We start from the raw sequence: 15,396 nt of genomic DNA on the forward strand, positions 1-15,396 counted from the left end.
GTGGTTGAATTAAATCAGGTGGTGCTGAGGGAATTGATTAGAAAATGAGACAGTAAAAGCAGTAGATGAGTTTTGATGTGTGGGCAGCAAAATAACTGATGATGGCCAAAGTAAAGAGGATATAAAATGTAATCTGTCAAGGGCAAGAAATGTATTCCTCAGGAAGAGAAATTTGTTAACATTGAATATACATTTTTGTGTTAGGAAGTCTTTCTTTTCTAAAGACATTTTTCTAGTTGGGTGGTTGGTTGATTTGCAGGAGGGGACCAAATAGTGAGGTCAATGGTCCCATTGGATTAGGGAAATATGGGGAAGGAAGTCAGCCATGCCCTTTCTCAGCATTTACCTGAACCAATTTATGGAAATCATGGAAAACCTAACTCAGGATGGTCAGATGTGGGTTTGAACCATCAACCTCCCAAATGTGAGCCCAGTGTGCACCATCTCACTTGGTGCATTTGTCTGGAATGTAGCATGTATGGCAGTGAAACTGGCAAATAAATAGTTTAGACAAGAAGAGAGTAGAAGCTTTTGAAATGTGGTGTTACAGAAGAATACTGAAGATTATATGGGTATATCACATAACTAATGAGGAGGCACTGAAAGAAAATCATAAGAAACGAAATTAGTGGCACAACTTGACTATAAGAAGGTATTGGTTGATAGGACTCATTCTGAGACATCAATAGTTAACCAATTTAGTACTGGAGGGAAGTCTGGGGGAGTAAAAATTGTAGAGGGACACCATAATATGAATACAAAAAGCAGGTTGAAAAGGATCTAGAAGTGCTTTCTGCAGGCAGTGCTGTCCTTTGACAGAGTGTGTAGCAACGTGGAGCATTGTCGTAGGCGCAGTGGCTCGCACTTGGCAGCCTTCTGGGGCTATTTGTATCTGCTTGTAGAGCTGCCGTGGGGTTGAAGTAATTATTTGGAGATGAAGAGATTTGCACAGGATAGAATACCATGTGGAGTTGCATCAAACCAGTCTTCAGACTGAAGACTACAAAAGCAGCAATAACTAGGGTTCAGAATGGAGTTTTCTACTCTGGTGCAAAAGTCATTGCCAGTAGAAGTAAGGCAGGATATTGGAAAACCCGAAATACTCAAAAACAAAACAGAAGTATGCCTCATTAACCACTTCTACAATTTATCAGAATGTTTGGACTTCTGGATGTTAATTCCTTAGAACTCTAATGTTTGTATTAAATCTATCTTTGCCAGCTAATAGTCTTCTTTGTAAAGTAAATGCTCTTTTGTAGTATTACCTGGGTAGTATTAGAAAAGAAAAAGAGAAACAGTGGTCTATTTCAAACTAACTGTTTTTATCCTAATATGCATGTATAAAGTAACATCAAAATTATTTCCACAATTGATAAGCACTAGTCATAATTCAGTTTTATTTAACTTTACAGAAGTAGCCTGCAGAGGCTGCTTCTGCCTATTAATGCATAACTTGTCTCATCCCACATCTGTGATGGTTCTCTTTCATTACGAGCTTTAGAGGACATGATGTGTGAACAAATGAACGAATGCAGGTTTACTTAAATACACTGAAAAACACAATCAAGCATGTCATATTTGTAAACCTTCAGCTTTTTGTTCTCAAATATTGATGAAACATGCAAATTTTGGCCAAATATGATCACATGAGTTCTTCTGGGGGCAAAGCAAATGTCATACTTCATTGCATTACTATATTGGCAGCACACTGGAACACTATGGTTGATTTGTGAAAGGATTACTTTTAAGACACTTGACTGACCAATATTGGAATATTGCAAGAGTGTGTGGGATCTTGAGCAGAGTGAACTAACATGGAACATTAGGAGTACAGTGTGAATGGCCAAAGATTTTGTTGAAATGACAGAAGAGTCTTACAGAAATACAGAAAGTCTCAATTGGCAGAGCATTGTGGGGAAAAAAGTAAAGGAGAAGAATAAGAAAACTAACAGCAGTAAAAATATATTGGGGAGCTGGACTGGAAAAGCTTCCATAGCACTATTATGAGCAAGTATTGAGCTTAGAGCGTATCATACATGATGCTTGAATTTATTACTCTATTGCTACTAAATCTATTCACAATGTATTTCACAGACAGTATCCACATATGCTGTTGAATGTACCTCTGCAAATATGATTCTGTGGCCTACAATTCAAGAGATATGACTTTATGAACACTGAGATGCATGAAAAAATGCCACATCCTGTATGAAGTTTTAATACATTTATTCTTTATTACTATGATGCTCCTATAGTCAAGTCAGCTTGAGGCAAATCCCTGACACCTGGTAGTGCTTTTGACAACTATCAACTGCAAAGTGCAAATGGCTGTAGTCAAAAACTGCAGCTATCTATGCAGCTATGAAGAGTCAATGCCATAGAGACATTTACAAAATCGTATTGTAGACACATGAAGCAGTTGCACCAAGTGTACTAGATATAGTATTCATGTTCAATTTCTGAATTAAATAAACATTACAGAGAATTTGTATTTTGCATACTATGTTTCTTAATTTGGGTACTGTACTTTACATTTGTACATTATGCATATTTCTTTGTACAACTGTTTCGTAATTTCAAAGGCATTTTCATGAATATGTGAGAATGAAATTTTTTTCATTATTGCACTACAAACACAGTTCATCTTTTATTTTCATTCCTAATAACTAGTATAAATATATATAATACACTACTGTCCATTAAAATTGCTACACCAAGAAGAAATGCAGATGATAAATGGGTATTCATTGGACAAATATATTATACTAGAACTGACATGTGATTACATTTTCACGCAATTTGGGTGCATAGATCCTGAGAAATCAGTACCCAGAACAACCACCTCTGGCCGTAATAACGGCCTTGATGCGCCTGGGCATTGAGTCAAACAGAGCTTGGATGGTGTGTACAGGTACAGCTGCCCACGCAGCTTCAACATGATACCACAGTTCATCAAGAGTAGTTACTGGTGTATTGTGACAAGCCAGTTGCTCGACCACCATTGACCAGACATTTTCAATTGGTGAGAGATCTGGAGAATGTTCGGGCCAGGGCGGCAGTCGAACATTTTCTGTATCCAGAAAGGCCCTTACACGACCTGCAACATGTGGTCATGCTTCCTGGGATGTCGCCAAACACGGATGTGACCATCATGATGTAAATAGCACGTGGATTCATCTGAAAAAATGACGTTTTGCCATTTGTGCACCCAGGTTCGTCGTTGAGTATACCATTGCAGGCGCTCCTGTCTGTGATGCAGCGTCAAGGGTAACTGCAGCCATGGTCTCCAAGCTGATAGTTCATGCTGCTGCAAATGTCGTCGAACTGTTCAAGCAGATGGTTGTTGTCTTGCAAACGTCCCCATCTGTTGACTCAGGGACCGAGACGTGGCTGCACGATCCATTACAGCCATGCGGATAAGATGCCTGTCATCTCAACTGCTAGTGATATGAGGTTGTTGGGATCCAGCACGGTGTTCTGTATTACCCTCCTGAACCCACTGATTCCATATTCTGGTAACAGTCATTGGATCTCGACCAACGCGAGCAGCAATGTTGTGATACGATAAACCGCAATCACGATAGGCTACAATCTGACCTTTATCAAAGTCGGAAACATGATGGTATGCATTTCTCCTCCTTACATGAGGCATCACAACAACATGTCCGTGGCTCGTGGTCTTGAGGTAGCGTTCTCACTTCCTGCACACGGGGTCCCGGGTTCGATTCCCGGCTGAGTCAGGGATTTTCTCTGCCTCGAGATGACTGGGTGTTGTGTGTCTTTCATCATCATTTCATCCTCATTCACTCACAAGTCGCCGTAGTGGCGTTCCAGCCACCAATGTCATACGCTCATTAACATTACCAGGCAACGCTGGTCAACTGCTGTTTGTGTATGAGAAATTGGTTGGAAACTTTCCTCATGTCAGCACGTTGTAGGTGTCGCCACCAGTGCCAACCTTGTGTGAATGCTCTGAAAAGCTAATCATTTGCATATCACAGCATCTTCTTCCTGTTGGTTAAGTTTCGCATCTGTAGCACATCATCTTCATGGTGTAGCAATTTTAATGGCCAGTAGTGTAGAAACCTACTTAGAAAACTCCAACAATCAATTTTTGGGGAAGAAACATTCTTAATTCTTTCAACATACTGCTCCTGCAGCAACTGTGAAGACCAGATTAGATTAACTGCAGCTATTACAGAGCCATGTAAGCTATCATTCTCCCCATGTTCCATCCGAATATAGAATTGGAAAAAATCGAAAACATGATGAAAAAGGTAGATGACAAGAACCACTCAATAATATTTGCACGATGACCATGTTGCAGTAAGTACTCCAGATATATTTTCATTACCCAATATTGTGTATATATTTGTCTCACAAAAGACAAAAAATGTCAGCATACAGTTTCTTTGCATAGAAAGTAAGTGGTTAGTTGCCATTTGGGTCGACACTGAAAAACTGCATGTGCCATTGGTATCTCAACATTAAAAATAACTAATGTCGATTGGCAATGACACAGACAGTTTCCTGTAAATGTTGTTTCATTGTCATTCAGCTAGTATTTTTACATTGTAGCTGGCTTCCACATCGTTGTGTATGTTTCTAATTCTTAGCCAACTTTAATCTGGAACTACTTAAGTGGACATTTTAAAAAATAGTAGAAATAGGAATTTATGTATTTGAGTGGTGTCTGTTCTGTCGGACAAATTTGACAGAACATACACTGCTGAAATATATAAATTTCTGTAAGAGTGTGATGGCTCCTTGAGGTATGTTTCAGTCTGAATGCAATAATATCATTTGAAAGCCTACAAGAATCAGTAATTGGTGAGTAGGGGTGTAATGGACAAGGGATGCTTTATTGCAGTGTGCAATAAGTTAGAAATTTGAGTTGATCGGGGAACATGTCTGAATGGCCAAAGCAGTTAAGGCAACCACTCATGAGAAATGGCAAATCCAGATGTGAGGCCTAGTCTTGCACAAATTTTCAACTTTTGCCACTGCATTACCACATTGCCCTGTGTGGCTGAAAGTCACATATTTCCACCCATCTCTTCCCTTTCTTTCCTCATTCTCTATGTCATATATAAGTACTAATAAGACATGCAATAATAATAATAATAATAATAATAATAATAATAAATCTGTGTATTTGGTTTATCTATTATTACATATTATGCAGATATTCTCTCTTTGTCTCCAGTTAACTCCGTGTTAAATTTAGTTATTTCATATGTAATTGCACACAGCAGCCATGCACTCTACTGGCATTGAGACCATCTATTCATTAGTATAATAAGCAAGAAAACAGGAAAATGTTTAATTCAAAGTGTTTAAAATAATCAAACAGGTAAACATTAATCTCTGCAGACGGATAGAAAGCATAAGGGAATATTAAATGAAAATGTTTTCTTTACCAAACTTAGCTGTGGTCAGCATATATAAAGCAACATTACAGAGACTCTCAAAATATATTTAAGTACAAATGTGTTATTTTGAGAAACTAATAAATCAGAATTATAAAAACATAATAGTTTTATGCACACAATCCGAAGTTGCAAAGTATAAGAAAAACATAAAACACAACATTTACCACACATATAATACCTCCTCAGCAGCAGCAAGTTTTTGATTGACCTCATTTAACTGTTCACTATGACAGCAGTTCTTGAGGCTTGTTACTGAAGCTTGGTGAACAGGTGAAGTATGATGTCCTGTACTGGAGTGATGTTGTGAAGAGTGGTTGGGCATGCTGTCCAGAGGTTTGTAGCAATGTGCACAACTACTCTCTGGGCAGCTGTTTTGAGTCCTGAGTCTGGCACTGCTACGACTGTGTGAGGGTACTAAGAGGGAATCACTAATTTTGCGCCGTGGTCCTGTCCACATAACAGCTGGCTTTGGGCTTGGTGGAAGAGAACCCCCTCCAAGCTCTGAGCATACCATTCCTGACCCACAGTCTTGACTAGATTCTTGGTCACCTGTCATGGAAGATGACACTGAACATTTAGGACTTGGAGGAGATGACTCAGATTCTGAAGCACTAGACTTTTTCTTGCGCCGAAATATTCTCCTCGAAGTAGCAGCATGTGAGCTAACTTCACCTGTATAAAGAAACTGTCTTTGAACTTTTGCATTCCAAAATTATTAAAATTGTCAACATTGTTTGCATTTAACAATGGCAAGTGTAAAGATAAAAGTACTTAACTTGCAAGCAAGGATATTTTATGCGGCATTCCATTACGACAAGATCTTTACAGTGCTTATGTGCATTAATTCCACAGTCTCGACATTTATAGCCTTGTCGTATAAGTCCCCACAGCTGTAACATCGTAATTAAAATTCCATTACAAATTCAGAATTCCTTTAAAAATGTGAATTGACATCTGAAATTGTTAATTCGTGTGTTGATAACATCTTATTTTGATGAAAGTCAGAACATATTCTCTTTTCAGATTTCTTTTTTCTCCCTTTGAAAGGTATGAATTTGAGGAGGTACATGGACTAAATGTTTAAAATACAGTAGTAATAAATAAACAAAGTCCTGTTATTAGCCAGCATGACCAAAGATGAAGAGACAAAATTATTTAAGAGACACTGATGTTTCAAAATCAAAGGCTTCATCACCTGCAGCAAAAATAAAAAAAGGAACAGAAGAGAAGACTTCAGATGCTAACGGTGTAGTTGGTACAGATGTATGTTTGTGAAGATCATATTTAGTAATAGGTCAGTTACATAGGAAAAAAATGAAGTTGGGCAGTGTACTTTGTAAGTGTGTCGTAGATTAGAAATAATGTGCTGTAGATTACGAGGATCATAATTGGCATCTCTCTGAATTATATGGGAAAGGCATGAGGAGGGGGTGCACTTTTCTCCCTATAGTTCAAATTATCATTATATGTTAATATATGGAATAACTTACAGTTGCATAGAGGGGCTTTACATTACATTAAATTTTTACAAGAAAATGTGTCAGAATTTAAAAAAAATCATTGATGTATTTAGGAAAGTCATGGGTTCACACACACATTAGAGTGTAAACAAAATCTTGCAAAATAGCAGTATGTAAGCAGTGTTGTTAGGTAAAAATATTGGTCAAATTTCATGCTTCCCCTGTTCCATTTTAAACCTCCCCCAACTATTCCCTCTCTTCTCCACTGAAAATGCAGTTCCAAAAGTTAGGATAGCCCCTTCAAATTTATTTATTTATTTATTTTTGTCAACTATACTGGGAGAAGTGTCTCCTGAAGATATGTATGATCTGTTTGTTTATTTATAATTGTCACACTGGAGGACAAACTTAGTAAATCAAATGAGATAGTATTTTGATCTGTATGCAATAACTGGGTAAGAGAGACCATAAGAAGCACACTGAAACAGATTGGAAGAATCGTTCGACTTAACTGCCTTGCATTTGCAGATGATTTGGTGCTGTTAGCAAAAAATATTGATGAAGCAAAGGTTAAGATAGAACAACTAGAACAATTAGTGGCAAAGTATTGATTGCAAATTTCGTTTGAGAAAACAGGAATGATGCCCAGCTTCCCCAATTGACACATCCCATATCATATTCCATAATGATTAAAGAATTAAAGTAGTAAAAAAGTTTAAATATCTTGGTGCGATTATTACCTGGAATGCTAATGAAAGAGAATCAATAGATAGGAGAACATTAAAACTACAGTGATTGCAGAGAACAACATGGCGAACCTACAAAAAACGATCACTCTCAATAAATGCTCAATTTCGACATTACTCCTACATCATTAAACTGGAAGCAATGTATGCAAGTGAAACACTATTCAAACTAAATACTCAAGCAATAATGCACAAATTGCAGAAAGTTGATAGAAGAATATTGTGAACAATTATCAGTAAGAAACATCAAGTTAATGGACAGTGGAGACTTTTGCCCAATTCAGTAGTATATAAAGAATGTGAATCCATTATTGACACAATGCAGAAAAGAAGGATTGCATTTTTTGGCCACATGTCTCGCCTAACAAATACTAAAATCCTGAAGCAACTTTTTGACTACTTCTGAAACAGTAAAACCAAAAACATCTGGTTTAAAGAAGTACAAAGTGATCTGGACGAATTGAACATCACCACACACAAAATTCAACACAGAGAAGAGAAACTGCTTCTGAAGAACAAATACACATGGCTGACATTCAAACCATCAGAACAGAAGAAGGATATCATACCTGCAGAAGAACGAGCAGCCAGATCACAGCAACTGAAGAAATTTTGGTAAACGAAGAAATTGCTCACTGCTAATACTTAAACTAAATCATTGTAGACTCTGTTGTATTATATTTGATTTTAGTTTTCCAGTGTGGGTGTAAACTATGTAAATAAATACATAATAAAAAATTATTATTATTATTTGTAGTTAAATCTTTTGATGTACATGGATGACCAACTACATTTCACAAGAGAAAAATAGATGACTTAGAAAGCTCTTCTAGAAACACAAGTATGTCATTTGACCTGGAAAAATGCAGGGAATGATCATGAAGCCAAGATCCAAGCTATTGGGTTTTATATGAGTCGTTGTTGTTGTTGTGGTCTTCAGTCCTGAGACTGGTTTGATGCAGCTCTCCATGCTACTCTATCCTGGGCAAGTTTCATCATCTCCCAGTACTTACTGCAACCTACATCCTTCTGAATCTGCTTAGTGTATTCATCTCTTGGTCTCCCTCTACGATTTTTACCCAACACACTGCCCTCCAATGCTAAATTGGTGATCCCTTGATGCCTCAGAACATGTCCTACCAACCGGTCCCTTCTTCTTGTCAAGTTGTGCCACAAACTCCTTTTCTCCCCAATTCTATTCAATACCTCCTCATTAGTTATGTGATCTACCCATCTAATCTTCAGCATTCTTCTGTAGCACCACATTTTGGAAGCTTCTATTCTCTTCTTGTCTAAACTATTTATCATCCATGTTTCACTTCCATTCATGGCCACACTCCATACAAATACTTTCAGAAACGACTTCCTGACACTTAAATCTATACTCGATGTTATCAAATTTCTCTTCTTCAGAAACGGTTTCCTTGCCATTGCCAGTCTACATTTTATATCCTCTCTACTTTGACCATCATCAGTTATTTTGCTCACCAAAGTGTCTCATTTCCTAATCTAATTCCCTCAGCATCACCCGACTTAATTCGACTACATTCAATTATCCTCGTTTTGCTTTTGTTGATGTTCATCCTATATCCTCCTTTCAAGACACTGTCCATTCTGTTCAACTGCTCTTCCAAGTCCTTTGCTGTCTCTGACAGAATTACAATGTCATCGGCGAACCTCAAGGTTTTTATTCCTTCTCCATGGATTTTAATACCTACTCTGAATTTTTCTTTTGTTTCCTTTACTGCTTGCTCAATATACAGATTGAATAACATTGGGGACAGGCTACAAGCCTGTCTCACTCCCTTCCCAACCACTGCTTCCCTTTCATGTCCCTCGACTCTTATAACTGCCATTTGGTTTCTGTACAAATTGTAAATAGCCTTTCGCTCCCTGTATTTTACCCCTGCCACCTTTAGAATTTGAAAGAGAGTATTCCAGTCAACATTGTCAAAAGCTTTCTCTAAGTCTACAAATGCTAGACACGTAGTTTCGCCTTTCCTTAATCTATTTTCTAAGATATTATATGAGTCACAGGAATGTAATTAAAGCAATTAAGAAGACAAGTGATACACAAAACTAAATGAAAACAAAAACATCTTCAGTGACATTAATACATATGCTGTTTCAGTGCTGACTTAAATGCTTAGCCTCATTAACTGGACAAAAATTATATAGAAGAAAACAAAGGGAATTTTCATGAAGTTTAGCAACCATCATCCTAAATTAGCCATTGAAAGGCTGATTGCCCCTCATGAAAAACAGGGCAGAAGCTAACAAAAATGGAGCAGCTTTGGAATTTTAAGCAGCAACAACTTATCAATCTGCAAAGCAATAACAACTGCAGACACTACTTACACTCCACTCAATCTGGCATTACATCCATAACAGTGCCTTGGTTTAAGACATGGACAATAGGCTGGATCAGAAAATAATTACATGGGAAACATGCAAACCATGTCAGCCAGGATCATGTAAATTTACAAGCATCAAGCTACTGGTTGATGTGCACAGGTTCGCATACAGGAACTGATGGATTTCTGACAGCAATACATCAGGTCTTTGGAACAGGCACTACCAGAAGTATATCCTGAAGGAGTAAAGAATAGATGATAAACTACAGGAAGTTTGATGATCAAAATGAGACCATATCACCCAGTACATCTGGATGTAAAACCCTAGCACCCACAGAATATTTGTAAAGGTGGATGAGGTCACCAACATAGTCAACCAAAAGTTGTGACAGAAATATCATCACTGTAGGCAAGAAAAATTCAAAATTTACTGGAACTGTGGCGTAATTACCAATAAAATGTTCCATGTAACCAACTTGACACTAAAGTGCTCAACTAAGCAGAGCAAGTACTTTTCTCACTCACATTATGGTGTACCCAACACCCATAGTTTGCCAACTACCTGCGATGAGAAGACGACATAATACAAAAATCTGGCAGCTGAAGTAAAAACCAAGTGGAAACAAATATCAGTACACATCATTCCTGTGGTAATATCAGAGACTGAAATTATCCCAAAATGGATTGTGTGAAGCTTCCCCCCTGTCAGTAATTTCAGAAAGCAGTTGTAGTGAAAAATTGCACAATAGTTTGTCAGATACTCATAGGACATAGTTAACTTAGTGAAAACTTATTCAAATCTTTATCTATATATCAGTAATTATTATTATTATTATTATTATTATTATGGATACAGTAATGAATTTGTGATTTTTCAATAGTGTCGGTTTTCTTACCATTATGTTAAAAATTTCTTTATTATGTTCCTATTGAATGTAACAACATACAGCCTTGCATGGAGGCTGTGTAGAAGGAATTAAATCTTGAGAAGATGTTGACTGGTCCAGGAAAAAATGAAAAATAAGTTAAGGGTACCAAATAAGATGAAAAAAAAAAAAGTTAGGAGAGCATGGATAGCATTTATAATGCTCAGAAACATAAAACTGTGTGCTTCAAGAATGCAGAAAAGTAGTATTCTGTAACTACAATATCAACAAGTCACAATTTGAATCAGTCAACTCATACAACTACCTGGTTTGTAACAACATATGGGGATATGAAATGGAATAATCGCATAGGTTCAATCCTAGGTTGAGCAGGTGATAAAGTTCAGTTAATGAGGATAATGTGGAAATATGTAGTCAGTCTACCACACTCATACATCCCATATTAGAATAGTACTAAGATGTGTGAACTCCGTACCAAATAAGACTAACTGGGGTACTGAATGTATGTAAATAAGGGTGCATGAATGGTCACAAGTTAGTTCAACTCGCAGGAGAATGTCCTGGAAATGCTGAAAATGTGACTTGGTAGATGCTTAAAGATAGAAACCAGCTACTCTGCAGAAGCCTATTTACAAAGTTTCATGAATCAGTATCGAGTGAACAGGCTAGGAAGATACAAAAGTATCACAAGTACTGCTCTCATAAGGACAATGAATGCAAGATTAGACTAATAACATCACACAAAAAGGCATTTAAACAGTTGCCTGGGCTCTGTATGTGAATGGAACAGGAAGGAACCCTAATACATATTATAATGGGAATAGTCTGCAGTGTATGGACATAGACGTAGATTTGATATGCGAGGACAAATATTCAAGACCCCAGAGATTAAGGTACTAATATAGTAAACAGAGCAGAGTGTAAGGAGAATTGCCATGATTACAAAACTGAATGTCACACACATATCTTACTGAAGCAGTCAGGACTTTCCTGAGTTGTCAGAACTTGTCATTATTTCTGTCATCTTGAATGACATCTCAGTAGTTAAGCTTTGGCAGGACTGATATCTAGATTAGTTTTGTTTTATTTTAGGTGGCAACAGCCTTGCTGCAGTGGCAACACTGGTCCCCATCAGATCATGAAAGTGAAGCACTGTCTAGCTTGAGCAGGACTTGGATGAGTGACCATTTGGATCTGTTGAACACTGTTGACAAGCAGGGTGCACTCAACACTTGTTAGGCCAATTGCGGAGCTACTTGGTTTAGAAGTAGTAGCTCTGATCACTGACAATGGCTGGGTGAGCAGTGTGCTCACCATATGCCCCTCCATGTTCACATCCAGTGATGCCTATTAGTTGAAGATGACAAGGCAGTTCATTGGTGCCATTGGCCCATCTGAGGTGTGTTCAGATGGAGTTTGTTTTAGGTGGAAAAGTGAGAGGGAAGTGGAGAGATGTAGAAAAGGGAAAAGACTAAGTCCATTGGCAGAATACACAGGGTGTGCAGTTTTGGAGTGGGAGGAGGGAAGGTGATAGGCAGGTTGAGGTCATGGACAGCAGATTGAGGCCAGACAGGATGTGTGAATGAAGGATATGTTGTAGGTAGAGTTCTGACCTGCACATTTCAGAAAAGCTGGTGTTGATAGGAAGAATCCAGATGGCACAGGCTATGGAGCAGTCACTGAAGTGAAGCATATAGCTTTGGGCAGTACGTTCAACAACTGGGTGGCCCGGCTGTTCCATAGCCACAGTATGGTGGTGTCCATTCATGCAGACAGGCAGCTTGTTTGTTGCCATACCCACATAGAAAGCAGCACAGTGGCTGCAACTTAGTTTGTAGATGGGTGGGTTGCAGAATACTACTGTGGAAGGGGTGGAAAGGATAGTGGGTAGGATATTCCTCATTTCAGGGCACAACAACAGGTATTCAAAACACTGACGGGGAAAATGATTCAGTTTCTCCAGTCCTGGATGATAGTGGGTCACAAGAGGAGTGCTTCTTTGTGATCAGTCAGTGGGTATGTGGGAGGCAGTAGGCGACTAGAGAGACAAGGCACAGCAGATTTGTTTCCGAGCAAGATTGGGAGAGTAATGTTGAACTGTGATGGCCTCAGAGGGACCCTTGGTATATTTGGAGAGGGACTCCTCATTACTACAGATGTAATGACCATGAGTGGCTAGACAGTGTGGAAGAGTCTTCTTGGTATGGAATTGGTATCAGTATTGTTGGTGGTTGGTAGATTTATTGTGGACAGAGGTTCTGATGTAACAATCCTTGAAGTGGATGTCAACATCAAGGTAGGTGGCTTTCTGGTTGAGGAGGATTGAGTGAAGCAAATGAAGTAGAAGATGTTGAAGTTTTGAAAGATGTCCTCACTCTCAGTCCAGATCACATAGATGTCATTAATAAGTCTGAACCAGGTTACGGGTTTGGGATTATGAATGATTAGGAAGGCCCATGAATAGGCTGGCATAGGATGGTGCCACATGAGTGACTTTTGCTGTACCATGAATGTGTTTGCAGGTTATGTCTTCAAAAAATAAGTAATTACAGGTGAGAATATAGTTGGTCATGGTGGCTATGAAGGATGTTGTAGCTTTGGAGTAAGTTGCCCATTAGGAAATGTTGTGTTCAATAGCAGCAAGTTCATGGGTTCTGGTGATCTTAGTGCAGAGGGAGGTGGCAGTGACAGTTATGAGCAGTGTGCCTAATGGTACAGGAGCAGGAACTGTGGATAGTTGGTGGAGGAATTGCTTGATGTCTTTTATATAGAAAAGTGGGTTAAGAGTAATAGATGAGGATATTTGTCCGTGAGAGCAGAGTTCCTCTCTGTTAGTGCACGTAACTGCCCACAATGGGGTATTCTTGTTTATTGGGTTTATGGACTTTAGGAATCATATATTTGGCTATGAGTTGCAGGGATTATCTGGTGGATGGACTCTGCCAGCCATCAGATATGTCACCTACAAACCCTGCCACAGTGATCCCATTCCAGAAAAACAGCAAGATCTCCAGCCCCTTCTCAAATCCTTAGGTCCTTCCAGAACCTCTTCCTGAATGTATCTCTCCCATCACCCCCACCACACCCTGCACTTCTATCTTCTACATGCTTCCTAAAGTGCATAAACCCAACCACCTAGGATGTCCCATTGTGGCTCATTACTGTACCCCCACAGAGAGAATTTCTGCTTTTGTGGACCAACACCTTCAGTCTATTATACATGTAGCCTACCTTCCTATATAAAAAATCACCAACCACTTCCTCCACTAACTCTTCACATTTCAATTTCCTGTACTACTTAGCACCCTGCTCATCACTGTCGATGCCATCACCTTCTACACTAACATCCCCTGTACTCATGACCTTGCTGCCATTGAACACTACATTTACCAGTTGTCAACTTACTCCAAACCTACAACTTCCTTCCTGGTCACCATGACCAACTATATCCTCACTGAAAATTACTTCTCCTCTGAAGGCATCATCTACAAACAAATCCATGGTACAGCAATGGGCACCCACATAGCACCAGCTTATGCCCACCTATTCATGGTCCATCTAGAAGAATCTTTCCTAACCACCCATAATCCAAAAGCTCTCACCTGGCTGTGATTCACTGACAACAACTACAAGTTATGGACTGGAAGCAAGGACACCCTATCCACATTCCTCCAGAACCTCAATGCCTCCCTCACTTGGCTTAATCCTCATTAACCCAACAATTCACCTTCCTTTTAAGGATGGCTACATTAGTACCTCCCTTGTCCAAATCAAACCTACCAACCACCAATGATACTTCCACTTCAACAACCATTTCACAGCCAGAAGTCTCTTCTATACAGTCTAGCTGCCCATGGTCAATACATCCGTAGTGACATGTACTAACTCTGTGAATAAACCATGATCTCACTGAGGCCTTTGTAGATCAAAATTACCCTCTCAACCTTGTTTAGAACAGATCTCCCATGCCTTGTCTCTCCAGCCGCCTACCACCTCCTACATAGTGACTGATCACCCACAAAGAAGGAGTGACTCAGTACTACCACATTATCTGCCAGGGTTTCAACTACCTTCAGTCACACCCTGAAATGATGAATATCCTATCCACTATCCTCTTCACCAATCCCACTGTAGTATTATGCTGTCCACCGATCCACACACTATGCTGCAACCACTGTATTGCTTTCTACATGGACATGACAACTAACGAGCTAAGAGACAGAGGGATTAATGACACTGGCTGGCAGTGGGAATTGATTTATATCAATGGGGAAACCTGAAAATCAAAATGATGACTGTTGTTTCAGAGATGTCTGAAAGGAAGCTAGTAGTGTGTGGATAAGATGAGAATTTGGGTCTGTGTCCAGATGGCACAGGGGTCTTTGATTTAAATCAATGCCTGCTGGCAGCCAATGACATTAATACCTCTGTGTCTTAGTTCATAGTGGCTGTAGGGCCAAAATGATCTGAAAGAACAGTCACCACTTATATAACTAACAAAGCTGCTTGCCAGCATC

General features: G+C 39.0%; 1 protein-coding gene across 4 annotated transcripts in view; it reads right to left on the minus strand.

Annotated features, from left to right (window-relative positions):
• Nucleotides 1-15,396, minus strand: part of LOC124613906 (ras guanyl-releasing protein 3-like) — a 423,950-nt gene that overhangs the window by 23,867 nt on the left and 384,687 nt on the right. For 3 of the 4 annotated variants that reach the window (XM_047142653.1, XM_047142656.1, XM_047142655.1), the window contains exons 12-13: nucleotides 6,208-6,322; nucleotides 5,611-6,104 (exon numbers count right to left, since the gene is read on the minus strand). In XM_047142653.1, coding sequence (XP_046998609.1) covers nucleotides 5,611-6,104; nucleotides 6,208-6,322 — 609 coding nt within the window. Of the gene's footprint in view, nucleotides 1-5,596; nucleotides 6,105-6,207; nucleotides 6,323-15,396 lie in introns of all 4 variants that reach the window. The other variant, XM_047142657.1, reaches the window with a different exon arrangement.

Source organism: Schistocerca americana, chromosome 4 (assembly GCF_021461395.2).
Source record: "Schistocerca americana isolate TAMUIC-IGC-003095 chromosome 4, iqSchAmer2.1, whole genome shotgun sequence".
Classification (NCBI taxonomy): Eukaryota; Metazoa; Arthropoda; class Insecta; order Orthoptera; family Acrididae; genus Schistocerca; species Schistocerca americana.